This window comes from Somniosus microcephalus, chromosome 2, assembly GCF_052327205.1.
Source record: "Somniosus microcephalus isolate GS21.2 chromosome 2, FLI_Smic_1.0, whole genome shotgun sequence".
NCBI classification, from domain to species: Eukaryota; Metazoa; Chordata; class Chondrichthyes; order Squaliformes; family Somniosidae; genus Somniosus; species Somniosus microcephalus.
Window position 1 is genome coordinate 384,928,910 of NC_140988.1, and position 27,071 is coordinate 384,955,980.

At 49.0% G+C, this 27,071-nt stretch overlaps 1 protein-coding gene across 4 annotated transcripts in view; it reads right to left on the bottom strand.

Moving 5' to 3' along the window:
• alms1 (ALMS1 centrosome and basal body associated protein) overlaps positions 1-23,510 on the bottom strand; it is a 98,764-nt gene extending 75,254 nt beyond the window's left edge. For 3 of the 4 annotated variants that reach the window (XM_085976289.1, XM_085976280.1, XM_085976304.1), the window contains exons 1-4: positions 23,407-23,510; positions 17,435-17,572; positions 10,709-10,916; positions 8,804-8,930 (exon numbers count right to left, since the gene is read on the bottom strand). In XM_085976289.1, coding sequence (XP_085832415.1) covers positions 8,804-8,930; positions 10,709-10,916; positions 17,435-17,572; positions 23,407-23,442 — 509 coding nt within the window. In that variant the 5' untranslated portion in view covers positions 23,443-23,510. Of the gene's footprint in view, positions 1-8,803; positions 8,931-10,708; positions 10,917-17,386; positions 17,573-23,406 lie in introns of all 4 variants that reach the window. The other variant, XM_085976296.1, reaches the window with a different exon arrangement.
• Between the last annotated feature and the right edge of the window lie 3,561 nt (positions 23,511-27,071).

Below are 27,071 nucleotides of genomic sequence, written 5' to 3' on the forward strand. Positions count from 1 at the left end.
AGCGCTGCACTGTCGGAGGGGCGGTACTGAGGGAGTGCTGCACTGTCGGAGGGACAGTACGAAGGGAGCGCTGCACTGTCGGAGGGGCGGTACTGAGGGAGTGCTGCACTGTCGGAGGGACAGTACGAAGGGAGCGCTGCACTGTCGGAGGGGCGGTACTGAGGGAGTGCTGCACTGTCGGAGGGACAGTACAAAGGGAGCGCAGCACTATCGGAGGTGCCATCTTTCGGATGAGGCGTTAAACCGAGGCCCCATCTGCCCTCTTTCAGGTGGACGTAAAAGTTCCCAGGCACTATTTCGAAGAGCAGGGGAGTTCTCCCCAGTGTCCTGGGGCCAATATTTATCCCTCGATCAACATCACTAAAACAGATTATCTGGTCATTATCACATTGCCGTTTGTGGGAGCTTGCTGTGCACAAATTGGCCGCGTTTCCTACATTACAACAGCGCCTGCACTTCAAAAAGTACTTCCTTGGCAGTAAAGTGCTTTGGGACGTCCTGAGGTCATGAAAGGCGCTATAGAAATGCAAGTATTTCTTTTTTCTTTCTTTATAATCTCAAAAAGAATGAAAGGGGAAGTGAGAAAATACACAGCCAACCCAAAACCAGAACGGAACATCTTCGTGCCCAAGGTCACTCAGCAACCTCTTGCATTTATAGAACGCCTCCAGTGCAGAAAAATGTCCCATGTTGCTTCACAGCAGCACATGGAGAAAATGGGCACCATCCCAAAGGTGAAATTAGGAGGAGTGAACAAAAGCTTGGTGAAAGAGGTGGGTTTTATGGAAGGTCGAAAGGAGGAGAGGGAGGTGGTGGGGCTTAGGCAGGGAATGAATATTCGTGCCGTAATTACCCCCTCCGTCCGGTCAGTGGTAGGAAGTCGACATCAAGGCTGCGGAATGCCCCACCAGCACAGAGCTCAGAGAGTGGGCCCCCCCACCCCGAGCACCAGGCAGTCCCCTTCCCCCATCCCACAAAACACCAACAACTCCCATCCCGCACCTCCATGATCTCTCCATCCTCCCCAGGGAACGCGAGATGGGCACCTGTCCCGCTGTCCCAGGATGGGAATGGGATCAATAAGGTTACCAGCAAAGCAATGCCACGCTCCCGTGATTATCACTGACCACAGTCACGCGATTATTAGTGTCCAATGACATTACCGAAACACTAATGTTTTCATTATTCAACAAGCGGATCATAACAACAGAGGGCCATTCAGCCCCTCGAGTCTGTTCCACCATTCAATTAGATCATGGCTGATCTGTACCCCAACTCTATTTACCCACCTTTGATTCGTATCCCTTGAAACCCTTACCCAACAAAAATCTATCGATCTCAGCTTTTAAAATGTCAACTGACCCCCAGCATCCACAGCCTTTGGGGGGGGGGGGGGGGGGGGGGGGGCTGGCTCTAATTTTAAGGTTCTTCTGGATTCCCCCACCAGAGGAAATAGTTTCTCTCTCTCTACACTATTATCATTTATAAAATACCTCGGTTAGATCACCCCTCAACCTTCTGAACTCAACAACAACTTCTATTTATATCGCGCCTTTAAAACGTCCCAAGGCGCTGCACAGGAGTATTTTAAGACAACAAATTTGACACCGATCCACATAAGGATAAATTAGGGCAGGTGACCAAAAGCTTGGTCAAAGAGGTAGGTTTTAAGGAACGTCTTAAAGGAGGAAAGAGAGGTCGAGAGACGGAGAGGTTTAGGGCCCAGGCAACAGAAGGCACGGCCACCAAAGGTTGAGCGATTATAATCAGGGATCCTCAAGAGGGCAGACTTAGAGGGATTTGAAAACAAGGATGGGAATTTTGGAATCGAGGCGCTCAAGGAACTCCCCAAGGAAACACAAGCCAAGCTATGCAATCGGTCCTCATAATTTAACCCTTCAAGCCTCGGTATCATTCTGGTGAATCGTACTACATCCCCTCCAAGACCGATCTATCCTTCCTGAGGTGCAGGGCCCAGAACTGAACGCAGTGTCCGGATGGGGTCTCTGCACAACTGAAGCATCACTTCCTCACTTTATATTCCAATCCCTCTCGAGATAAAGGCCAGCATTCCATTAGCTTCTGTGATCGCTTTTCATATCTGTGCACCTGGACACCCAGATCCCTTCGCTCCCCCACAGTTCCTGATCTCTCGCAATTTAGAAAATACTCGGATTTGTCTTTCTCGGATGCAAAGTGGATGACCTCGCCCATGCCGGCTCTCTGCAAGAGCACTTCAGCTAGTCCCACTTTTCCCTTTTCCCTGTAGCCCTGCAATTTTTTTTCCTTCAGGTACTTATTCAATTCCCTTTTGAAAGCCACGATTGAATCTGCCTCCACCGCCCTTTCAGGCAGCGCATTCCAGATTATAACCACTCGCTGCGTAAAAAAGTCTTTCCTCACGTCGCCTTTGGTTCTTCTGCCAATCACCTTAAATCTGTGTCCTCTGGTTCCTGACCCGTCTGCCAATGGGAACAGTTTCTCTCTAGCTACACCTCTATCAAATCTCCACTCTGCTCCAAGTAAAACAACCCCAGCTTCTCCAGTCTATCCACGTAACTGAAGTCCCTCATCCCTGGAATCATTCCCGTAAATCTTTTCTGTGGCAGAGCGTGATGTCCGAGTGTGGTGAGGGCAGTGCCTGCTGGCTGCAGCGGTGTTCATGTATTAATTATAGGCGGGTCTCCCGTGACATTGCCCATGGTCAGTCAGCGGATGTGCTGAAGGACAGGAGCATTGGACCGTTTAACATATCTCTAAAGCCTTCACATCCTTCCTAAAGTGTGGTGCCCAGAATTGGACACAATACTCCAGTTAAGGCCGAACCAGTGTTTTTATAAAGGTTCATCACAGTCTAAGGATAAGGGGTAGGCCATTTAGGACAGAAATGAGGAGGAATTTCTTCACCCAGTGGTGAACCTGTGGAATTCTCTACTGTGGTGTATGTGCCTTTAAGAGCAATTATGGTGTATGTGCCTTTAAGAGCCCCAGGTGTGCGTAATGCCGGTAATTGCCACTTGGGCTATATAAGCCTGTGTATTGTGTATATCCTTTAGAAACCCCCCACCCCTGCTTATTAAATACCTATGAACCAACTCCTGTCTTCAGTGTCTTTATCTACACACGGACACTACAGTGGCGACGAAGTGGAAACGGACTTACCTGCAATTCGGCAGCACCTCAAGGACATCGATTCCTCCAGCGTCCAGAAGACTCAAGGAAGTAAGAGAAACTGTGGTTTCACCAGCTGGCCAAGCTGGTGACAGGTACTGCGCTAATCCTTCCTGGGCGTCAGGCTGGAGCTCCAGCGGCGGGCTCTACAGCTGAGACATGCAGCGAAATCGGAGGCAAGCAATAACGGACTGGGAGGGTGCACTCGAGAGACGGCCGGCGCGGCAAGCAGGTCAGCGTTTAGACCTCCGTCGGGAACGAGTCTCCAACAGTGAATAAACGGAAACCACAGTAAAACAGCGTTGTTATCGGTAGCAGCGGCGGGAAAGCGCGGGAAGCGCCATATCGTTGCTACAGAGAGAAAAAAAAAAGCGCGGGAAGCGCCATATCTTTTCTGAAATGCCTAAATCTGGTAATATTGAGGCTTTTGATGGCGAAATAGAAGATTGGACCACATACGTGGAAAGAGTAGAGGTTTATTGCACTGCAAATGGAATAACAGATGAAAAAAAAGCTTCAGTACTTCTGAACTTAATGGGCGCGAAGACATACGGGCTGTTACGAAATGTAATCACTCCAGCCAAACCAAAGGACAAGACTTTTAAAGAAATTGTTGATACCCTGCAGGAGCATTTAAACCCAACACCGCTGCTGATAGCGGAACGATTCGAGTTCTTCAAGAGAAATCAACACAAGAATGAAAGTAACGCTGATTACCTAACCGAATTAAGAAAGCTATCAAAGTACTGCCAATTCGGAGCAGGACTATCGGATTATCTTCGAGACAAATTTGTTTGCGGTCTCTTAAGTGAAGGAACACAAAAAAGACTGCTTTCTGAAAAAGATTTAACATTGGACAAAGCTTTCAGCAGCAGCAAAAGGAGCTGCAGAGATACAACAAGAGACACAGGACTTCGGCACCCATAAAATGACACAGGAGTTCGGAAGATGTTATCGCTGCGGCAGATCCACCCATAACCAGAGGGACTGCTGGTTCAAGGGCAAAGCATGCAGGCAATGTGGTAAGATTGGACACATTGCACGGGTATGCCAATCTGGACAAAATAAATCCACTGACAGAAAACAAAAAATCAATAAAGAAAAGTACAGGAAGGTACAAATGATGACGGACAATAGCTCCGAGGACCAGAATAGCGATAGCGACTCCGGAAACAAGAGACTAAGCTGTCTCAAATTACATAATGTACTTGCCAAAGAGGATTACCAAACCATTTGGGTTACCCTCACAATAGCAGGGTCCCCAGTTAAAATGGAGCTAGATACAGGATCAGCTCTAACCGTAATAAATCGACGAGATTACGAGAGGCTATTTTCGCATATACCTCTAAAAGACACATCCATTATCTTAAAAACATATACGGGGCAGAAAGTCTACCCCAAAGGAAAAATAAGGGTGCCTGTGGTATACAACGGCAAAGAAATACAAAAGTTGTATTTATACATTCTACAAGATGGTGGTCCACCGTTGTTGGGACGTGAATGGATAAGGAAGATACGTTTAGACTGGCACTCCATTCAGGCACTGACGGTGACCAGTAAGGAAAAAAAATGATGACATCATACCTGAACGATTAAAAGACATCTTGGCCAACGCCAAAGAAGTGTTTCAAGAGAAACTAGGAACCTTGAAAGGCATCACCGCCTCAATAAAAGTGGAAGATACAGCAATTCCAAAATGTTTTAAGGCAAGACCGGTGCCATACGCAATACGTCCGGCAGTCGAGGCAGAGCTGAAGAATTTGGAAAAGGCAGGCGTATTATCCAAAATAGATTGGAGCGAATGGGCAACACCCATCGTTCCAGTCATGAAAAAAACATTGAAAAATAACTCCGAGGAACAGAAAAAAATTCGCATCTGTGGGGACTTTAAGGTGATTGTAAACCCGGTCCTTCACACGGTACAGTATCCTCTTCCGAGGATAGAAGATATTTTCACCTCACTATCCGGAGGGAAACGTTTCACAAAAATTGACTTGGCACAGGCATATCTACAGATGGAGGTTGAGGAGACCTCTAAAAAGTATCTCACAATAAACACACACAAAGGCCTGTACCAGTACAATCGACTGGTTTTTGGAATAGCATCAGCTCCAGCTATCTGGCAAAGAGCTATGGAGCAAGTCCTGCAAGGGATTCCGGGGACTCAATGCTATCTAGACAACATCCTTATAACAGGAGAAAACGACAACGAGCACCTTGCCAATTTGGAGCAGGTGCTCACTAGGCTGAAAGAACGGGGCCTACGAGCAAATCGCCCCAAGTGCGAATTTTTCCAAAATCAGATATCATATTGTGGCCACATAATTAATAAGGAAGGGTTGCATAAGTCACCTGAAAAAATTGAAGCAGTTATAAAAGCCCCAGCACCTGAAAATGTTTCACAATTAAGGTCATTCCTGGGATTAATAAATTACTATCATAAATTTTTACCGAACTTATCAACTATTCTACACCCTCTTAATGATCTTCTACAGACAGGAGTGATTTGGAAATGGAACGAAGACTGTAAATGTGCCTTCCATAAATGTAAAGACTTAATCACATCCGAGAAAATTTTGGCTCATTACAACCCATCACTACCAATCAGACTGGCGTGCGATGCATCCCCTTACGGCATAGGAGCGGTATTGTCCCATAGATTCCCTGATGGCTCGGAACGGCCGATAGCTTTTGCGTCACGCTCATTGAACTCAGCTGAGCGTAACTATGCCCAGATAGACAGGGAAGCACTCAGCCTGGTATGGGGAGTGAAGAAATTCAACCATTACCTACACGGACAAAAATTTACCTTGCTGACTGACCATCAACCCCTCATCTCCATATTCAACCCTAAAAAAGGTGTCCCCATTATGACGGCACAAAGACTACAGAGGTGGTCCCTTTTTCTAGGGGCACACCAATACAACATTGAATACAAAGGGTCAAAACAGCATGGGAATGCTGACGGTTTATCGCGCCTACCGTTGCCAACGATAGAAGAGGCACCTACAGTAGACCCAGTAGAGATATTCCACTCTACCATAGTGGAATGTCTACCGGTGACAAATTCTGCCATTGAAAGGGAGACAAGAAATGACCCTACTCTCTCACGGGTCTACGATTTAACAGTGAAGGGATGGCCAGCACATGGCGAACCACTGTTGCCAGCATTCTCGCAAAGAAGAGAACAGCTGTCAGTGTGCCGAGGAACCTTGATGTGTGGATCCAGAGTGGTGATTCCACCCAAACTCCAGGATAAAGTGCTAAAGGAGCTTCACGAGGGGCATCTGGGTGGAGTGAAAATGAAGAACCTAGCTAGGGCGTTTGTATGGTGGCCAGGTATCGATGGAGACATCGAAGACATGACCAAGAGCTGCCTAGGATGCCAGAAGGTCCAAAATGCTCCGCCACAGGCCCCTCTACATCCATGGGAGTGGCCCTCATCTCCCTGGCAAAGGGTGCACATCGACTTTGCTGGTCCATTTATGGACTCAATGTTCTTAATCGCAGTTGATGCACACTCCAAGTGGCCGGAGGTAATAAAGATGTCCTCCACCACCACGGAAAAAACCATCACAGTATTAAGGACCATATTTGCCAGGAATGGGCTGCCGGAGCAGATATGTTCTGATAATGGACCGCAATTTGTGTCCGAAGAATTCAGAAAGTTCTTAAAGAACAATGGGGTAAAGCACTACACGTCCGCCCCATACCATCCCGCCACCAATGGATTGGCTGAAAGGTTTGTCCAGACCTTCAAGAAGGCCATCAAGGCCATGGGTAATGAAGACATAAAACTTCAGCACAAGGTGGATAACTTCTTATTTGCATATAGGAATGCAACGCATATGGTTACTAACCAAACTCCCGCCATGATGTTCTACAATAGAAACCTAAGATGCCGGCTGGATTTGGTCAAGCCCAACATCCGAAGGGACGTGGCGAACCGGCAGTTTCAGGGCATGAATGAAAGGCCAACTAGGGCCTTCCAGATAGGCCAACCGGTTTTGGCCCGGGACTACCGTACCGAGAAATGGCAGCCTGGAACTATCTGCACACGATTAGGACCACTGATGTATACCGTGGACATCGGAGACAGCATAATAAGGCGCCATGCTGACCAAATCATCAAGTCATCCGAAAAGGGACAACCTACACCACCACTCTATACATCTAACGATGAAGTAGAGATACCCATATCTACCTCCAATCCGGTGATACTGGAGCCCGATGAACCCGACACTGGCCTTCAAGCCGAATCAGCCTTGCCAGAAGAACCTACTACACCGCCAGAAGAACCTACTACACCACCAGAAACTACTACACCCCCGAGGCGTTATCCGGACCGAGTCAGGAAGCCTCCTGAGAGACTAACTTATAATTAATTAATACAGCAATGTATATTATTTTGCATATAACATGTAATTAATAATTACTTAAAATATGATGTACTAGTTAGCTAGAAGGGGAGGAATTGTGGTGTATGTGCCTTTAAGAGCAATTATGGTGTATGTGCCTTTAAGAGCCCCAGGTGTGCGTAATGCCGGTAATTGCCACTTGGGCTATATAAGCCTGTGTATTGTGTATATCCTTTAGAAACAACTCCCCCCCCCCCCCCCCCCAGACTTGCTTAGTAAATACCTATGAACCAACTCCTGTCTTCAGTGTCTTTATCTACACACGGACACTACATCTACCACAGAAGGCAGTAGAGGCCAATACATTAAATATATTCAAGAAGGAGTTGGATATATTTCTTAAGGCTAAAGGGATCAAGGGGTATGGGGAGAAAGCAGGGACCAGGTACTGAACTTGGATGATCAGCCATGATCGCATTGAATGGCGGAGCAGGCTCGAGGGGCCGAATGGCCTGCTCCTGCTCCTATCTTCTATGTTTCTATCATAACTTTCTTGCTTTTGTACTCTATGCCTCTATTTATGAAGCCCAGGATCCCGTAAGCTTTTTTAACCACTTTCTCAGCCTGCCCTGCCACCTTCAACAATTTGTGCACATATACCCCCAGGTCTCTGTTCCTGCAACCCCTTTAGAATTGTACCCTTTAGTTTATTTTGCCTCTCCTTGATCTTTCTACCCGTCGCACCCCAGGTGTCACGCATGCAACTTATTGTGCAGAACACAAGCCATTCCAACTGCTCGTAGGATCTGCCAAAGGCAATCAGCGTGACATTGATTTCGAGAATGCATGGAACTCATTCCCTGCGGCCCTAAAAAGACGCACGCCGGCACTTTGGTCACGCGTCTGTGCCTGAGCAGCAGAATTGTGTCAAACGGTCCAATGCTCCTGTCCTTCTGCACAGCCGCTGACTGACCATGAGCAATGTCACGGGAGACCCGCCTATAATTAATACATGAACACCGCTGCAGCCAGCAGGCACTGCCCTCGCCACACTCGGACGTCACGCTCCGCCACAGAAGCAGGGCGGTGACTTCATGCTGAGTGCTTCTGATCTGCAGCCGGAAACTGTCGAGCCTTTTTCCAATCTGCCCAGTTCTTTCCGTCCCCTTCTCCCCCACCCACACAATGAAACTCTGATCACCTTGCGGCTCTGCTTGGTTAAGAATTGGATTCTGTACATCGACAAATGCACAAAAACGGAGCACGTGCCTTACCTCAGAGGGGCAAACTCCAGCGGAGAGCGATGAAGGAACGGATTGGAAAGGTCGCCCTCCTCCTGATCCTGCGTGGAGCAGGAGGCCAAGAGTGGAAGAGCTGGGGACAACCTGCTTTCCTGCAGCTCTGTTGGGAGAGCAACAATCCCCGATCAGCACTGACGTAATAAAACTCACTACGCACTTGGTTTGAGCATAAAGCAAGGCTTTAATCAACTTATTTCAGAACATGGAGGTCTAGTTGTACTTCACTAGTTCCTTGTCTTACAAAATGTCCCTGGCAAGCTGGGCCCACGCCCGAGTATTTATACTCCTTGGACGGCGCCACCAGCTGGCCATCCAGCGTTATTTCACGAGTAGTTTTTTGATGAATGGTGAGATTTATAACAAGCACTCTCTACTGAAAGGATTACACACAGATACTGTCTTAGAATCATAGAAAAATACAGCACAGAAGGAGGCCATTCGGCCCATCGTGTTTGTGCCATCATGTCTCAAATAAAAGATAAACCCATTAGATTATATAGCAGCGAAAGCTGGAGGACAAGTTCAAAAAACTTTCAGGCCTGTGTGACCCCAGGTTAAAGCAGTCTTTTCACACTTGAAGCTTCTTCAAGGAAAAGCTGCCAAGGGCCAGAGTGATCTCCTGGACTAGTTTCGATCACCTAAGTGGGTGGGAGAGGAATTTCCCAGATTTTTTCCCCCCAAATTGGATTTTTCGCCTCTCCCAGGAGATCAGGCGGCTTTGGGTGGGGTGAGGAGTGTATATATTGTGATACATGAGGCATCGCAGTTGTGTGGAACAGGCTGGATGAACCACAGGTCTTTTCCTGTCCGTCATTGCTCGTAACTAAGCGCTTGGTCCTTTCTCAACAGGCCGTTAATAATAACGTTAATTGTCTCTGTTACTTGAGTGGATGGGAAGTGAACAGTAACATCAAAACAAAGCCCATTGGAAGTTTCACCCGCCAGGGGGGTCGGGCGAGAAAGTGGAGTTGAGGTCGAAGATCAGCCATGATCTTACTGAATGGCGGAGCAGGCTCGAAGGGCCGTATGGCCGACTCCTGCTCCTAATTCTTATGACATCCCCTTAATGTCTGTGTCAATCACCGTCAACATTAAAACATACAAGATTCTGAGGGGGATTGACAGGGTAGATGCTGAGAAGATGTTTCCCCTGGCTGGAGTGTCTAGAACCAGGGGTCACAGTCTCAGGATAAGGGGTCAGCCATTTAGGACTGAGATGAGGAGGAATTTCTTCACTGAGGGTGATGAATCTTTTGGAATTCTCTGCCCCAGAGGGCTGTGAATGCTGAATCATTGAGTATATTCAAGGCTGAGATTGATGGATTTTTGGACTCATGGGGAATCAAGGGATGTGGAGATCGGGCGAAGATCAGCCATGATCTTACTGAATGACGGAGCAGGCTCGAAGGCACGTATGGCCTACTCCTGCTTCTAATTCTTATGTTCTTATGTAATAAGTCCCACCTATTACAGTGAAAACCGAACGTATACTACCGTTCCAACAACCTGAGGTACCAGCCAAACAAACTTCATCTGATCCGGGAAAGTAGGGATGCAGAACAGATGGTCTCAATCTCAGTGACAAAGGTGTCCATGAGCTCCTCGCACTAGTTGGAGATGAGAGGGGCAGGGAAGAGGGGTTTAAGGAAATGGTTGGTAGCTGGGGAGGTTACCTTTGCGTTGATGGCCCTCGAGTAGTGAAATGAACAATCTATTTACCTATCTTAAAACTCATAGGGAAAAAAATGAAGATCTTTTGGTTTAAAGCAAGAGCGTGCTCCAATTCCATCACAACAGTAACCCTCTCATTCAGCAGGAAAGCCAACAGATCCGAGAGTAGGTCAGTCTCAATGACTCCCCGGTCATTGGGTCACTTACCAAGCATTCGTCTGGGTTGGTGCAGCCCAAAGTCCCTCTGCGTGCTCATCGATTCTTCGGTAATGGTGATCATCCCTTCCTCCATCGTGGGGAACTCCTCAAGGGTCTGTTCGCGCTCTGCACCAGCCAGGAGCAGCCGAGCCACAGGCGCTGAAGTCATTTCTCCGATATCTGCTTCTGCTTGGAGTTGGGGCCATGACTCACTGCCCTACAGAGAAAGCAGGGAACACAGCAAGTGAATGGGTGGAGCACAGCTTCGAGTACAGTAACATTGAGTCTACAGCACAGAAACAGATCATCCGGCCCAACAGGTCCGTGCCGGTGTTTATGCTCCACACGAGCCTCCTCCCACAGCTCTTCATCTCACTCCATCAACATATCCTTCTATTCCTTTCTCCTTCATGTGTTTATCCAGCTTCCCCTTGAATGCATCTATACTAACATAGAAACATAGAAGATAGGAGCAGGAGTAGGCCATTCGGCCCTTCGAGCCTGCTCTGCCATTCAACGAGATCATGGCTGATCATCCAAACCCTAGCACCCGGTCCCTACACCGACAGCCATCCCACCCAAGCCCTATCCCCGTAACCCCATGTATTTAATCCCCCCTAACACTAAGGGCCAATTTTTTTTTATCATGGCCAATCAACCTAACCCGCACATCTTTGGACTGTGGGAGGAAACCGGAGCAAACCCACGCAAACACGGGGAGAATGTGCAAACTCCACACAGACAGTTGCCCGATGCCGGATTTGAACCCGGGTCCCTGGCGCTGTGAGGCAACAGTGCTAACCACTATGCCACCGTGCTATTCGCTTCAACCACTCCCTGAGGTAGCGAGTTCCACATTCTCACCACTCTCTGGGTTAAGAAGTTTCTCCTGAATTCCCTATTGGATTTATTAGTGACTATCTTATATTTATGATCCCTAGTTCTGGTGTCTCTCTCACAAGTGGAAACATTTTCTCCACTTCTCCCCTGTCAAACCCTTCCATAACCTCTACCAGTTGCCACACATTTGGTTCTGGACTGAACTAACTGCGTGTGTTTTCTTCAATACATTTGTGCTCAATAAACTCATCGAAATGCTGTTATACTGAACCTTTATAAAGCGCTGGTTAGGCCACAACTGGGGTACTGGGTCCAGTTCTGGTCACCACACTCTAGGAAGGATATGAAGGCCCTTGAGAGGGTGCAGAGGAGATTTACCAGAACGGTTCTGGAGATGGGGAACTTAGCTCCAAGGACAGGTTGGAGAAACTGGATTTGTTTTCATTAGAGCAAAGGAGGTTGAGGGGTGATTTGATCGAGGTGTACAACATTATGACGGGTTTGGATAGGCTAGACGGGGAAAGGCTGTTCCCACTAGTTGATGGTACAAGGACTAGGGGACACAGATTTAAGGTTTTGGGCAAGAAATACAGGGGGAATATGAGGAAAAACTTTTTTACGCAGCGAGTGGCGAGGACCTGGAACTTGCTGCCGACGGAAGTGGTGGAAGCGGAGACACTCGATGTTTTCAAGGGGAGACTGGATAGGCACTTGAGGGAAATAAACTTGCAGGGCTACAGGGATAGAGCGGGGGAACGGGACTGACTGGATTGCTCTACAGAGAGCCGGCACAGACTCGATGGGCCGAATGGCCTCCTTCTGTGCCGTTATGACTATGAAAGGATACAGAAAAGAGCAAACAGAATGATGGAGGGAATGGTAGGATTGGATTATGAGGAGCGATAATGTAAAGAGAAGGCTGCGAGGTGATCTGTTTGCTGTTTTTAGCATTCTAAAGGGAGTAGATAACGTTAACCATGACAAGCGGCTTCACCTTGTCCAGAATGCTCGAACCAGAGGACACGGCCTGCGCTTGAAGGGGGAAAATTCAAAAACTAGTCTGTGGAGACATTATTTCAGTGAGCGAGTGGTACATCAGGACACCAGAAGAACAACTCCTTCCAATAGTGTCACGGGATCTTTAACATCCGACTAGACCACTGGAACAAGCAGGCAGGGCATCAGCTTAATGTCTCACCTGAAGGGATGGCACCTTCGACAATGTTGCACTCCTTCATTACTGCACTGGGGTTATTACTTCAGAGTGCAAGATCAAATTCCTGGTCTAGAGCTCGAATCCACAAACTTCTGACCTTGAGGGCAATGGGTATGTACTCCATATATAGTGACTAGTGGTGTCCCCAGGGATCTGTACTGGTTTTCACTATACAGGAAACTCTCGATTTACCGGCACCCAAACAACCGGAAATCTCGGTTAACCAGCAAAATTCAGGAGTAGGTTCAGGTAAGTTCTTCTTCATATTAGTGGCCATCTCTTGATTCTTGGCTGTGTAATCGGGGGTTCCTGCACTTGTTGCTAAGCAACAGGGACGCTTGGTCTGTGGCCAGGGTTCTTGCAGCTGTTGCTAAGCAACAGGGAAGCCTGGATTTGTTGCTGTGTACGGGGCTCTCGTACCTTTTAACTATAACTCTCTGTAATCCGGACTTTTTGATAAACCGGCACCACGCCGGTCCTGTCGGTGCCGGATAATAAAGAGTTTCCTGTATTTATCAATGACTTGGATGAAGGAGTAGAGAGCCGTATATCCGAGTTTGCTGATGACACTAAGTTAGGAGACACAGTAAACAGTGTAGATCGGAGCAGAAAGCTGCAAATGGGACATTGATAGATTGTGAATGGGCAAAACTGTGGCGGATGGAGTTCAATGTGGGGAAGTGTGAGCTCATCCACTGTGGACCCAAGAAAGATAAATCAGAGTATTCTCTAAATGGTGAGAAGCTGGGAACTGTGGAGGAGCAGAGAGATTTCAGGGTCCGAGTACAGAAATCACTGAAGCTAGTGGACAAAATAATGAAAAAGGCTAATGGAATGTTGGCCTTTATCTCCCGGGGTCTGGAACACAAAGGGGTGGAAGTTCTGTTCCAGCTGTACCGAGCTCTGGTCAGACCCCACCTGGACACTGCGTTCCGTTCTGGGCCCCGCCCCTCAGGAAGGATCGATTGGCCTCGGAGGGGGAGCAGCGCAGATTCACCAGAATGATACCGGGGCTAAAAGGGTTAAATTCTGAGGACAGGTGGCACAGACTGGGCTTGTATTCCCCTGAATATAGCAGATTAGGGGGTGATCTGATCGAGGTGTTTAAGATGATTAAAGTATTTGATCGGGTCGAGAGAGAGAAACTGTTTCCTCTGGTGGGGGGAGTCCAGAACAAGGGGGCAGAACCTTCAAATTAGAGCCAGGCCGTTCAGGGGTGATGTCAGGAAGCACTTCTTCACACAAAGGGTGGTGGAAATCTGGAACTCTCTCCCCCCAAAAGCTGTTGAGGATGGGGCTTGATTGAAAATTTCAAAACTGAGATTGATAGATATTTGTTAGGCAAGGGTATTAAGGGATATGGAACCAAGGCGGGTAAATGGAGTTAAGACACGGGTCAGCCATGATCTAATTGAATGGCAGAACAGGCTCAATGGGCTGAATGGCCTCCTCCTGTTCCTAGAGGCAAGAGTGCTACCAACTGAGCCAAGCCGACATCTTGAGGTCAGACAGCGTGCCAACACGGGCATGGCAGTGTGGTGGCTATGTTACTGGACCAGTAATCAAAGATTGGCAGGCAAAACTGTAATCGAACAATGGGCTGCCTTTAAAGAGATGGTTCGGGTACAGTCGAGGTACATTCCCATGAGAGGGAAAGGTAGGGCAACCAAAATCAGAGCTCCCTGGATGATGAAAGAGATAGAGAGTAAGATAAAGCAGAAAAAGGGCACGTATGACAGATGTCAGATTGAGAATACAAGTGAGAACCAGGCTGAATATAGAAAGTTCAGAGGGGAAGTGTAAAAGAAAATAAGAGGGGCTAAGAGAGAGTATGAGAATAGATTGGCAGCCAACATAAAAGGGAATCCAAAAGTTTTCTATAGGCATATAAATAGCAAACGGGTAGTAAGAGGAAGGGTGGGGCCAATTACGGACCAAAATGGAGAGTTGAGATACTGGATGGGATAAATATTGATAAAGAGGTACTAGAAAGGCTGGCTGTACTTAAAGTAGATAAGTCACCAGGACCGGATGGGGTGCATCCTAAGATATTGAGGGAAGTAAAGGTGGAAATTTTGGAGGTGCTGGCCAGAATCTTCCAATCCTCCTTAGATACGGGGGTGGTGCCAGAGGACTGGAGAATTGCAAATATTACACAATTCACAGAATCACAGAATCACAGAAACCCCACAGTGCAGATAGAGGCCATTTCGGCCCATCGAGCCTGCACCGACACATATCCCACCCGATCCCCGTAACCCCTACACCAACACATATCCCACCCTACCCCCGTAACCCCACGTATTTAATCCCCCTAACATTAAGGGTCAATTTATCATAGCCAATCAACCTAACCCGCACATCTTTGGACTGTGGGAGGAAACCGGAGCACCCGGAGGAAACCCACGCAAACACGGGGAGAATGTGCAAAAAAGGGTGTAAAGATAAACCCAGCAACTACAGGCCGATCAGTTTAACCTCGGTAGTGGGGAAGCTTTTTGAAACGATAATCCGGGACAAAATTAACAGTCACATGGACAAGTGTGGATTAATTAAGGGAAGCCAGAACATTTTGTTAAAGGCAAATTGTGTTTAACTAACTTGATTTAGTTTTTTGATGAGGTAACAGAGAGGGTTGATGAGGGCAATGCGGTTGATGTGGCGTACATGGACTTCCAAAAGGCGTTCGACAAAGTGCTGCATTTAACAGGCTTGCCAGCAAAGTTGAAGCCCATGGAAAAAAGGGGACAGTGGCAGCATGGATACAAAATTGGCTAAGTGACAGGAAACAGAGAGTAGTGGTGAACGGTTGTTTATCAGACTGGAGGAAGGTATACAGTGGTGTTCCCCAAGGGTCGGTTCTAGGACCACTGCTTTTCTTGATACATATTAATAACTTGGACGTGGGTGTACAGGGCACAATTTCAAAATGCAGATGGCACAAAACTTGGAAGTATAGTGAACAGTGAGGAGGATAGTGATAGACTTCAAGAGGACACAGGCTCATGGAATGGGCAGACACGTGGCAGATGAAATTTAACGCAGAAAAGTGCGAAGTGATACATTTTGGTAGGAAGAACGAGGAGAGGCAATATAAACTAAAGGGTACAATTCTAAAGGGGGTGCATGAACAGAGAGACCTGGGGGTATATGTACACAAATCGCTGAAGGTGGCAGGGCAGGTTGAGAAAGTGGTCAAAAAAGCATACGGGATCCTGGGCTTCATAAATAGAGGCATAGAGTACAAAAGCAAGGAAGTTATGCCCTTTACAAAACATTGGTTCGGCCTCAACTGGAGTATTGTGTCCAATTCTGGGCACCGCACTTTAGGAAGAATGTAAAGGCCTTAGAGAGGGTGCAGAAAAGATTTACAAGAATGGTTCCAGGGATGAGGGACTTCAGTTACGGGGACAGACTGGAGAAGCTGGGGTTGTTCTCCTTGGAGCAGAGAACATAAGAAATAGGAGCAGGAGTAGGCCATGCAGCCCCTCGAGCCTGCTCCGCCATTCAATAAGATCATGGCTGATCTGATCTTGGTCTCAACTCCTTTTCTGCCTGTTCCCCATAAACCTGGACTCCCCTGTAGTTCAAATATCTGGCTATCTCTGCCTTGAATATATTCAATGACTCCGCCGCAGCTCTCTGGGGTCGAGAATTCCAAAGATTCATGACTCTCAGAGAAGAAATTTCTCCTCATCTCAGTCTTGAATGGGCGATCCCTTATTCTGAAACTATGCCCCCTAGTTCTAGATTCCCCCACGAGGGGAAACATCCTCCCTGCATCCACCCTGTCGAGCCCCCTCAGAATCTAATATGTTTCAATAGGATCACCTCTCATTCTTCTAAATTCCAATGAGTATGGGCCCAGCCTGCTCAACCTTTCCTCAGAAGGTTGAGAGGAGATTTGATAGAGGTGTTCAAAATCATGAGGGCTCTGGACAGAGTAGATAGAGAGAAACTGTTCCCATTGGCGGAAGGGTCGAAAAACATTTGCAGGGCTACAGGGAAAGGGCAGGGGGAGCGGGACTCGCTGAAGTGCTCTTGCAGAGAGCCGGCATGGGCTTGGCGGGCCGAATGGCCTCTTTCTGTGCTGTAACCATTCTACGATTCTAATCCAGAGGCCTGGACTAATAATCCAGAGAACGAGAGTTCAAATCCACTTTGAGAATTTAAATTCAGTTTGAAAAAAATCTGGGAATAAAAAGCTGGTCTCAGTAAAAGTGACCATGAAACTATCGGATTGCCGTAAAAAACCCACGTGGTTCACGAACGCCTTTTCGGGAAGGAAACCCGCCGTCCTGACCCGGTCTGGCTGATATGTGACTCCAGTCTCACACCGACGGGGTTGACTCTAACTGCCCTCTGGTGTGGCCGAGGAAGCCTCTCAGTCGTATGAAACCCGCTACAAAGCAGCAATATGGGAGCATGTTCACCACACGGACTGCGGCATTTCAAGAAGGCTCACCGCCACCTCCTCAAGGCAACTGGGGGCGGGCAGTCTAAAAAGCCGGCCTTGCCAGCGATGCCTACATCCCCAGAAGGAATTAAAAAGCTCGCTGTGCGTGTCTCACACTTAGCTCAGAGCGTACCGGTGCTGTGCTCGGTCTCGTTATAACTATCACAGAGCGTACCTGTTAAAGACTCAAACACCGGGCCAGCACCCTTCACTGAGATGTTACCTGCTTGGCTCGCTGGACGATCACCTCTCCCAGTGAGAAGCCGCTGGCACTGGATAGGTGAGTCCCACTTCCAGGGCTGCTGCCTTGGCTCACCTGCTCTTCCATGCCACAGGCCAGCGGTGGCGTTGTCGCTATCACCTACAAGAGACAACACATTACAACTACTTAAAAATACAACCATTGGGGCAGCCAGTCTGCGTCACAAATTCCTGCGGTCACGTTTTGTCTGACTTTTTGTCTCAACTTTTCCCTGTTATAAATTTGTATGTCCACATTTACAATGGCAAATGTTAACCTGTCACTGTGATGTGAAATCTGGCCACTAACTTCTCGCATAATGCATTCTGAACATTTTTTCCATCCGCCATTCTTTTCTTCAGGAACTGAAATTTCTAATGTCCAAAATAGATTAAAACAAAATGTTTAAAAAAAAATTAAAATTAATGTTTCACAAACCATGAGTAAATGTATTGCCTAGAATTGCCTTTTCACTTGAAGGCCTTCACCGCTCCAAAAAGCCTGGGCTTGGAGTTGATACTTTCATCCACAGTTGTGACATGCGAGCTTAATTTGGATTGGGCAGTGGCAGCGTGAATACTACATTGGCTAAGGGACAGAAAGCAGAGAGTAGTGGTGAACGGTTGTTTTTCAGACTGGAGGTATTCCCCAGAGGTCGGTGTTAGGGTCACGGCTCTTTTTGATATGTATTAATGACCTGGACTTGGGTATACAGGGCATCATTTCAAAGTTTTCCATTGATATGAAACGACGATGAAAATAGTAACAGACTTCAGGAGCACATAGACAGACTGGTGAAATGGGCAGACATATAGCAGATGAAATTTAATGCGGAGAAGTGATGCATTTTGATAGGAAGAATCAGGAGCCGCAATATAAACTAAATGGTACAATTTTAACGGGAGTTCATTTAGGTTTAGAGAGGCCCGAGAGCTTGCATACAGAAATCTTTGAACCTTTATAGATCACTGGTTAGGCCTCAGCTGGAGAATTGTGTCCAATTCTGGGCACCACATTTAGGAAGGATGTCAAGGCCTTGGAGAGGGTGCAGAGGAGATTTCTCAGAATGGTACCAGGATGAAGGATGTTGGACGGGAACAGGACTGGGTGCTTAACTCAATAGGTCTTCGACGCTCACCATCTAGGCTCACACATGAGAAATGAGTTACTAAGGCAAGTTATTGGCTACTGGAGATCTGTACCCGCGAGGCAGACCCAGAACAAGACAGGATGACGATATGAAAGTGCACCTCGACAGCCTGGTAGCGGATGGGGTAAGCCCCGAGACTATGTCGACAGTTTGCACTCAGAGCTATTTTCACACAGCTCTGTCATTACCCCCCATTTCCATTGAATCAATAAACTCGATCGCGTCTCAGTTAACAGACGCACACAGGCACAATATCTTCTGAAGGGATTTATTTGTGTGTGGAGTAATGGATAGCGAGCCTGCAGTGACAACAACAACAACTTGCATTTATGTAGCACCTTTAATGTAGTAAAACATCCCAAGGCACTTTGCAGCAGTGTCAACAAACAAAATTTCACACCGAGCCACACAAGGACAGGCGACCAAAAGCTTGGTCAAAGAGGTCGGTTTTAAGGAGCGTCTTAAAGGAAGAGAGGTAGAGAGGCGGAGAGGTTTAGGGAGGGAATTCCAGAGCTTAGGGCCTCGGCAGCTGAAGGCACGGCCACCAACGGTGGAGCGATTAAAATCGGGGGATGCTCAAGCGTTGCTGGACCGGGAGCCAATGTAGGTCAGCGAGCACAGTGGGTGATGGGTGAACGGGACTCGGTGCGAGTTAGGACACGGGGCAGCGAGCACAGTGGGTGATGGGTGAACGGGACTCGGTGCGAGTTAGGACACGGGGCAGCGAGCACAGTGGGTGATGGGTGAACGGGACACGGGGCAGCGAGCACAGTGGGTGATGGGTGAACGGGACTCGGTGCGAGTTAGGACACGGGGCAGCGAGCACAGTGGGTGATGGGTGAACGGGACTCGGTGCGAGTTAGGACACGGGGCAGTGAGCACAGTGGGTGATGGGTGAACGGGACTCGGTGCAAGTTAGGACACGGGGCAGCGAGCACAGTGGGTGATGGGTGAACGGGACTCGGTGCGAGTTAGGACACGGGCAGCCGAGACAAGGCGGTAATGCAATCAAGGTCATTCTGATGACCCGGTAATTGACAAGAATGCAGCTCGGTCCATTTAGGCACGTCAGCCAAATGAAATGTAAACTGCAGCCTCAACAGAGAGTCGGTCTGTCGGGAGAGAAGATATACGTTTGTGAAATTAAGGCAGGTAATACTGTGCATTTCCAAACCCTTTCAACTTGGATTTCAGAGCGTGCTCTCTCGTTACAAACAACATATCCTTAGTCACTCTCTTTTTATGTTCAGTGAAAGCTGTAAAGGGGAGGGATTGCACTAGGAACATCAGAACAGGAGGTGGTCATTGAGCCCCTTTGAGCCTGTTCCACCATTCAATGAGATCATGGCTGATCTGCGACCTAACTCCATATACCCTTTGGCCCATATCCCTTAATACCACTGGTTAACAAAAATCGATCAATCTCCGATTTAAAATTAACAATTGACCTCGCATCAATTGCCATTTGTGGAAGAGAGTTCCAAACTTCTCCCTTTGTGTGTCGAAGTGTTTCCTAATTTCACTCCTGAAAGGTCTGGCTCTAATGTTTAGACTCTGCCCCCTAGTCCTAGACTCCCCAACCAGCGGAAATAGTTTCTCTCTATCTACCCTATCTGTTCCCATTAATATCTTGAAAATTTCGAACTGATCACCCCTTAACCGTCTAAATTCTAGGGAATACAAGTCTGGTTTGTGTAATCTCTCCTCGTAACTTGACCCTTGGAGTCCGTCTTCCTCCTGTCGAGAGGGCGTGGACTGATGCGGGAATACAGTTCCAAGCTCCCTCTCATACAAGGGGGCGATTCCTCATGCACAAGCTGGGACAGTGAAAGGCAGGAAGCTGTTCAAGCCCAACCAGACCCAACATCCCCTCACAGAGACGTTCCAGTCAGGGCCTGTGGTTACCACCAGTGGCAACCTGTCCATTAACCCAGGGGGATTACTGACCAACTCTCTCTCCTTCACTGGTCTCACACACTCACTCTCTCCTTCACTGGTCTCTCACACTCACTCTCTCCTTCACTGGTCTCTCACACTCACTCTCTCCTTCACTGGTCTCTCACACTCTCTCTCTCTCCTTCACTGGTCTCACACACTCACTCTCTCCTTCACTGGTCTCTCACACTCACTCTCTCCTCACTGGTCTCTCACACTCACTCTCTCTCTCTCCTTCACTGGTCTCGCACACTCTCTCTCTCTCCTCACTGGTCTCTCACACTCTTTCTCTCTCCTTCACTGGTGTCTCACACTCACTCTCTCTCCTTCACTGGTCTCTCACACTCTCTCCTTCACTGGTCTCTCACACTCTCTCCCTCTCCTTCACTGGTGTCTCACACTCACTCCTTCACTGGTGTCTCTCACTCTCTCTCCTCACTGGTCTCTCACACTCTCTCTCTCTCCTTCACTGGTGTCTCACACTCTCTCTCTCCTTCACTGGTCTCTCACACTCTCCCTCTCCTTCACTGGTCTCTCACACTCTCTCTCTCCTTCACTGTCTCACACACTCACTCTCTCCTTCACTGGTCTCTCACACTCTCTCGCTCCTCACTGCTCTCTCACACTCTCTCCTCACTGGTCTCTCACACTCTCTCCCTCTCCTTCACTGGTGTCTCACACTCACTCCTTCACTGGTGTCTCTCACTCTCTCTCCTCACTGGTCTCTCACACTCTCTCTCTCTCCTTCACTGGTGTCTCACACTCTCTCTCTCCTTCACTGGTCTCTCACACTCTCCCTCTCCTTCACTGGTCTCTCACACTCTCTCTCTCCTTCACTGTCTCACACACTCACTCTCTCCTTCACTGGTCTCTCACACTCTCTCGCTCCTCACTGCTCTCTCACACTCTCTCCTCACTGGTCTCTCTCACTCTCTCTCTCCTCACTGCTCTCTCTCTCTCCTCACTGCTCTCTCTCTCTCCTCACTGCTCTCTCTCTCTCCTCACTGCTCTCTCACTCTCTCTCTCTCTCTCTCTCTCCTCACTGCTCTCTCACTCTCTCTCTCTCTCCTCACTGGTCTCACACTCTCTCTCTCCTCACTGCTCTCTCACACTCTCTCTCTCCTCACTGCTCTCTCACACTCTCTCTCTCCTCACTGCTCTCTCACACTCTCTCTCTCCTCACTGCTCTCTCACACTCTCTCTCTCCTCACTGCTCTCTCACACTCTCTCCTCACTGGTCTCTCACACTCTCTCTCTCTCCCCTCTCTCTCCCTCCTCACTGCTCTCTCACACTCACTCTCTCTCTCTCCTCACTGGTCCCTCACACTCACACTCACTCTCTCTCTCCCTCCTCACTGGTCTCTCACTCTCTCTCTCTCTCTCCTCACTGGTCTCTCACACACACTCTCTCTCTCTCCTCACTGGTCTCTCACACACACTCTCTCTCTCTCCTCACTGGTCTCTCACACACTCACTCTCTCTCTCCTCACTGGTCTCACACACACTCACTCTCTCTCTCCTCACTCTCTCTCTCCTCACTGGTCTCTCACACACTCTCTCTCTCTCTCCTCACTGGTCTCTCACACACACTCTCTCTCTCTCCTCACTGGTCTCTCACACTCTCTCTCTCTCTCTCTCCTCACTGGTCTCTCACACACACTCTCTCTCTCTCCTCACTGCTCTCTCTCTCTCCCCTCACTGGTCTCTCACTCACTCTCTCTCTCCTCACTGGTCTCTCACTCACTCTCTCTCTCCTCACTGGTCTCTCACTCACTCTCTCTCCTCACTGGTCTCTCACACACACTCTCTCTCTCTCCTCACTGGTCTCTCACACACACTCTCTCTCTCTCCTCACTGGTCTCTCACACTCTCTCTCCTCACTGGTCTCTCACACACACTCTCTCTCCTCACTGGTCTCTCACACTCACTCTCTCTCCTCACTGGTCTCTCACACACACTCTCTCTCCTCACTGGTCTCTCACACTCACTCTCTCTCTCTCTTTCCTCACTGGTCTCTCACACTCACTCTCTCTCTCTCTTTCCTCACTGGTCTCTCACACTCATTCTCTCTCTCTCTCTCTCCCCTCACTGGTCTCTCACTCACTCTCTCTCTCTTTCCTCACTGGTTTCTCACACTCACCCTCTCTCTCTCCTCACTGGTCTCTCACACTCACTCTCTCTCTCTCCTCACTGGTCTCTCACACTCTCTCTCTCTCTCTCCTCACTGGTCTCTCACACACACTCTCTCTCTCTCCTCACTGGTCTCTCACACTCTCTCTCTCTCCTCACTGGTCTCTCACACACACTCTCTCTCTCCTCACTGGTCTCTCACACTCACTCTCTCTCTCTTTTTCCTCACTGGTCTCTCACACTCACTCTCTCTCTCTCTCTCTCTCTCCTCACTGGTCTCTCACACTCTCTCCTCACTGGTCTCTCACACACACTCTCTCTCTTTCCTCACTGGTCTCTCACACTCACTCTCTCTCTCTCTCTCTCTCTCCCCTCACTGGTCTCTCACTCACTCTCTCTCTCCTCACTGGTCTCTCACTCACTCTCTCTCTCTCTCTTTCCTCACTGGTCTCTCACACACACTCTCTCTCTCTCCTCACTGGTCTCTCACACTCACTCTCTCTCACTCTCTCCTCACTGGTCTCTCACTCACTCTCTCTCTCCTGTCTGCTGTCAGTTTTTGGGGTGGGAGCTGCAGGAAAGCCCGAGGCTGCGAGGGGACCAGGCCCGGGGGGGGGAACCGCCGCCATTTTCAGTCAAACTGTACCTCAGCGGCCCACTATCATCATCATACCCATTCAATAAAACAAACATGAGTGATTAATATGCAATAATCAACCCCGCGGCGCCAGTGTCTCACCGCGCTCTCCGCTCGCTCCATCCCCGCACCGCGCATGCTCTCGCCCAGCGTCGCACCACAGTACGCATGCGCCCGCCGCTACCCCTCAGTGCGCATGCTCTCTCCCGGCGCCACATTGCACTGCGCATGCTCCCGCCCGGATCCCACCGCCCCGCCACACCGCACTGCGCATGCTCCTACAGTCGCCGAGGCCGTCGCTAAGGACGCTGAGTCCGCGCCTCGGCACCCGTCGGCGGGAAAGGCGAGCGGGAAGAATACGCGAAACCGTTTGGGCAGCCTGCAGTGTAAAGGGAGGGAACGGGCAGAGCAGATTGGTTGGAGGGGAGGGGTGAATCCAACTTTTTAAAATTCGTTTATGGGATGTGGGCATCGCTGGCAAGGCCAGCATTTATTGCCCATCCCTAATTGCCCTTGAGAAGGTGGTGGTGAGCCGCCTTCTTGAACCGCTGCAGTCCGTGTGGTGAAGGTACTCCCACAGTGCTGTTAGGGAGGGAGTTCCAGGATTTTGACCCAGCGACGATGAAGGATCGGCCGATATATTTCTAAGTTAGGATGGTGTGTGACTTGGTGGGGAACTTGGAGCTGGTGGTGTTCCCGTGCGCCTGCTGCCCTTGTCCTTCTAGGTGGAAGAGGTCGCGGGTTTGGGAGGTGCTGCCGAAGAAACCTTGGCGAGTTGCTGCAGTGCATCTTGTAGATGGTACACACTGCAGCCACGGTGCGCCGGTGGTGGAGGGAGTGAATGTTTAAGGTGGTGGATGGGGTGCCAATCAAGCGGGCTGCTATGTCCTGTATGGTGTTGAGCTTTTTGAGTGTTGTTGGAGCTGTACTCATCCAGGCAAGTGGAGAGTATTCCATCACACTCCTTACTTGTGCCTTGTAGATGGTGGAAGTGCTTTGGGGAGTCAGGAGGTGAGACACTCGCCGCAGAATACCCAGCCTCTGACCTGCTCTTGTAGCCACAGTATTTATGTGGCTGGTCCAGTTAAGTTTCTGGTCAATGGTGACCCCCAGGATGTTGATGGTGGGGGATTCAGTGATGGTAATGCCGTTGAATGTCAAGTGGCAGTGGTTAGACTCTCGCTTGTTGGAGATAGTCATTGCCTGGCATGTGTGTGGCGCGAATGTTACTTGCCACTCATCAGCCCAAGCCTGAATGTCATCCAGCAACTTTTTCCAGATTTCTCCCCTCCTCTCCTGGAGACACTGATTCTTACTGAGGGTCAGTTGCATAATTAACTCCCCCCCCCCCCCCGCCCCCCCACCCCACGCTTTCATCCCACACCCACCCCACACACTTTCCAATTTGGAGACTGGGTGTCCACGAGTAACCAGAACATTGGTTGATTTTATTCCCTCCCCTCTATAGAGAGACGAGGCCAACACTCCCAAATGCAACAAAATTCTCACTCTTGTGTTCCGCACAGAAGGAAGCTACTCGGCCCAGCGTGCCTGTGCCGGCTCTTTGAAAGAGCTATCTAATTAGTCCCACTCCCCCGCTCTTTCCCCAGAGCCCTGTAAATCTCTCCCTTCAAGTATTTATCCAATTCCCTTCTGAAAGTTATTATTGAATCTGCTTCCACCGTCCTTTTTAAATCCCGTCAGAGCCTCGACCCTCCATCAGGATCCCTGGGATGAGAGGGTTGTCCTATGAGGAGGGGGTTGATGTGGTGTACATGGACTTCCAAAAGGCATTTGATAAAGTGCCACATAATAGGCTCACCAGCAAAGTTAAAGCCCATGGAATAAAAGGGACAGTGGCAGCATGGATATGAAATTGGCTAAGTGACAGGAAACAGAGTGTAGTGGGGAACGGTTGTTTATCGGACTGGAGGAAGGTACACAGTGGTGTTCCCCAGAGGTCGGTACTAGGACCACTGCTTTTCTTGATATCTAATAATGACTTGGTCGTGGGGGTACAGGGCACAGTTTCAAAATTTGCAGATAACACAAAACTTGGAAGTATAGTGAACAGTGAGGAGGATAGTGATAGACTTCAAGACATAGACAGGCTGGTGGAATGGGTGGACACGTGGCAGCTGAAGTTTAACGCAGAAAAGTGTGACGTGATCCATTTTGATAGGAAGAACGAGGAGAGGCAATATAAACTAACGGGTACAATCCTAAAGGGGGTGCAGGAACAGAGAGACCTGGGGTATATGTACACAAATCAGTTTTGGTTGCCTTATCTGAGGAAGGATGTTCTTGCCATGGAGGGAGTGCAGCGAAGTTTCACCAGACTGATATCTGGGATGGCAGGAATGACGTATGAGGAGAGATTGGGTCGATTGGGCTTATACTCGCTGGAGTTTAGAAGAATGAGAGGGGATCTCATTGAAACTTATAAAATTCTAACAGGAGTAGACAGACCAGATGCAGGAAGGATGTTCCCGATGGTCGGGGAGTCCAGAACCAGGGGTCACAGTCTAAAGATAAGGGGTAGGCCATTTAGGACAGAGATGAGGAGGAATTTCTTCACCCAGAGAGTGGTGAACCTGTGGAATTCTCTACCACAGAAGGCAGTTGAGGCCAATTCATTAAATATATTCAAGAAGGAGTTAGATATATTTCTTAAGGCTAAAGGGATCAAGGGATATCTTCTTCTTCTTAGGCAGTCCCTCGGAACCGAGGATGACTTGCTTCCGCATTAAAAATGAGTTCGCAGGAGACTGATGAGTCCAATGCGGGACCTACAGTCTCTGTCACAGGTGGGGCAGACGGTGGTTGAAGGGGCGGGTGGGCAGGGTGCTTGGGTTGACGTGCGCTCCTTTCGCTGCCTGCGCTTGGCTTCCGCTTGCTCCCGGCGAAGAGATGCTTCTCCTCCACTTTGTGAGGTCTTGGGCCAGGGATTCCCAGGTGTCGGTGGGGATGTTACACTTTTTCAAGGAGGCTTTGAGGGTGTCGTTGAAGCGTTTCCTCTGCCCACCTGGGGCTGTCTTGCCGTGCCGGAGCTCCGAGTAGAGCGCTTGTTTTGGGAGTCTCGTATCGGGCATGCGGACGATGTGGCCCGTCCATCGGAGCTGATCGAGCGTGGTCAGAGCTTCGATGCTGGGGATGTTGGCCTGAGCAAGAACACTGACGTTGGTGCGCCTATCCTGCCAATGGATTTGCAGGATCTTGCGGAGGCAGCGTTGGTGGTACCTCTCCAGTGCTTTGAGGTGCTTGCTGTACATGGCCTTCTTTGATCTCACAAAGGCCTTCGACACTGTCAACCGTGAAGGATTATGGAGTGTCCTCCTCAAATTCGGCTGCCCTCAAAAGTTTGTCACTATCCTCCGCCTGCTTCACGACGACATGCAAGCCGTGATCCTGACCAACGGTTCCACCACAGACCCAATTCACGTACGAACCGGGGTCAAGCAAGGCTGTGTCATCGCACCAACGCTCTTCTCAAGGGATATGGGGAGAAGGCAGGGACAGGGTACTGAGTTTGGATGATCAGCCATGATCTTATTGAATGGCGGAGCAGGCCCGAGGGGCCGAATGGCCTACTCCTGCTCCTATCTTCTATGTTTCTATGTTTCCCCTGGCTGGCGAGTCTAGAACTAGGGGTCATAGTCTCAGGATAAGGGGTCGGCCCATTAAGACTGAGATGAGGAGGAATTTCTTCACTCAGAGGGTTGTGAATCTTTGGAATTCTCTGCCCCAGAGGGCTGTGAATGCTGAGT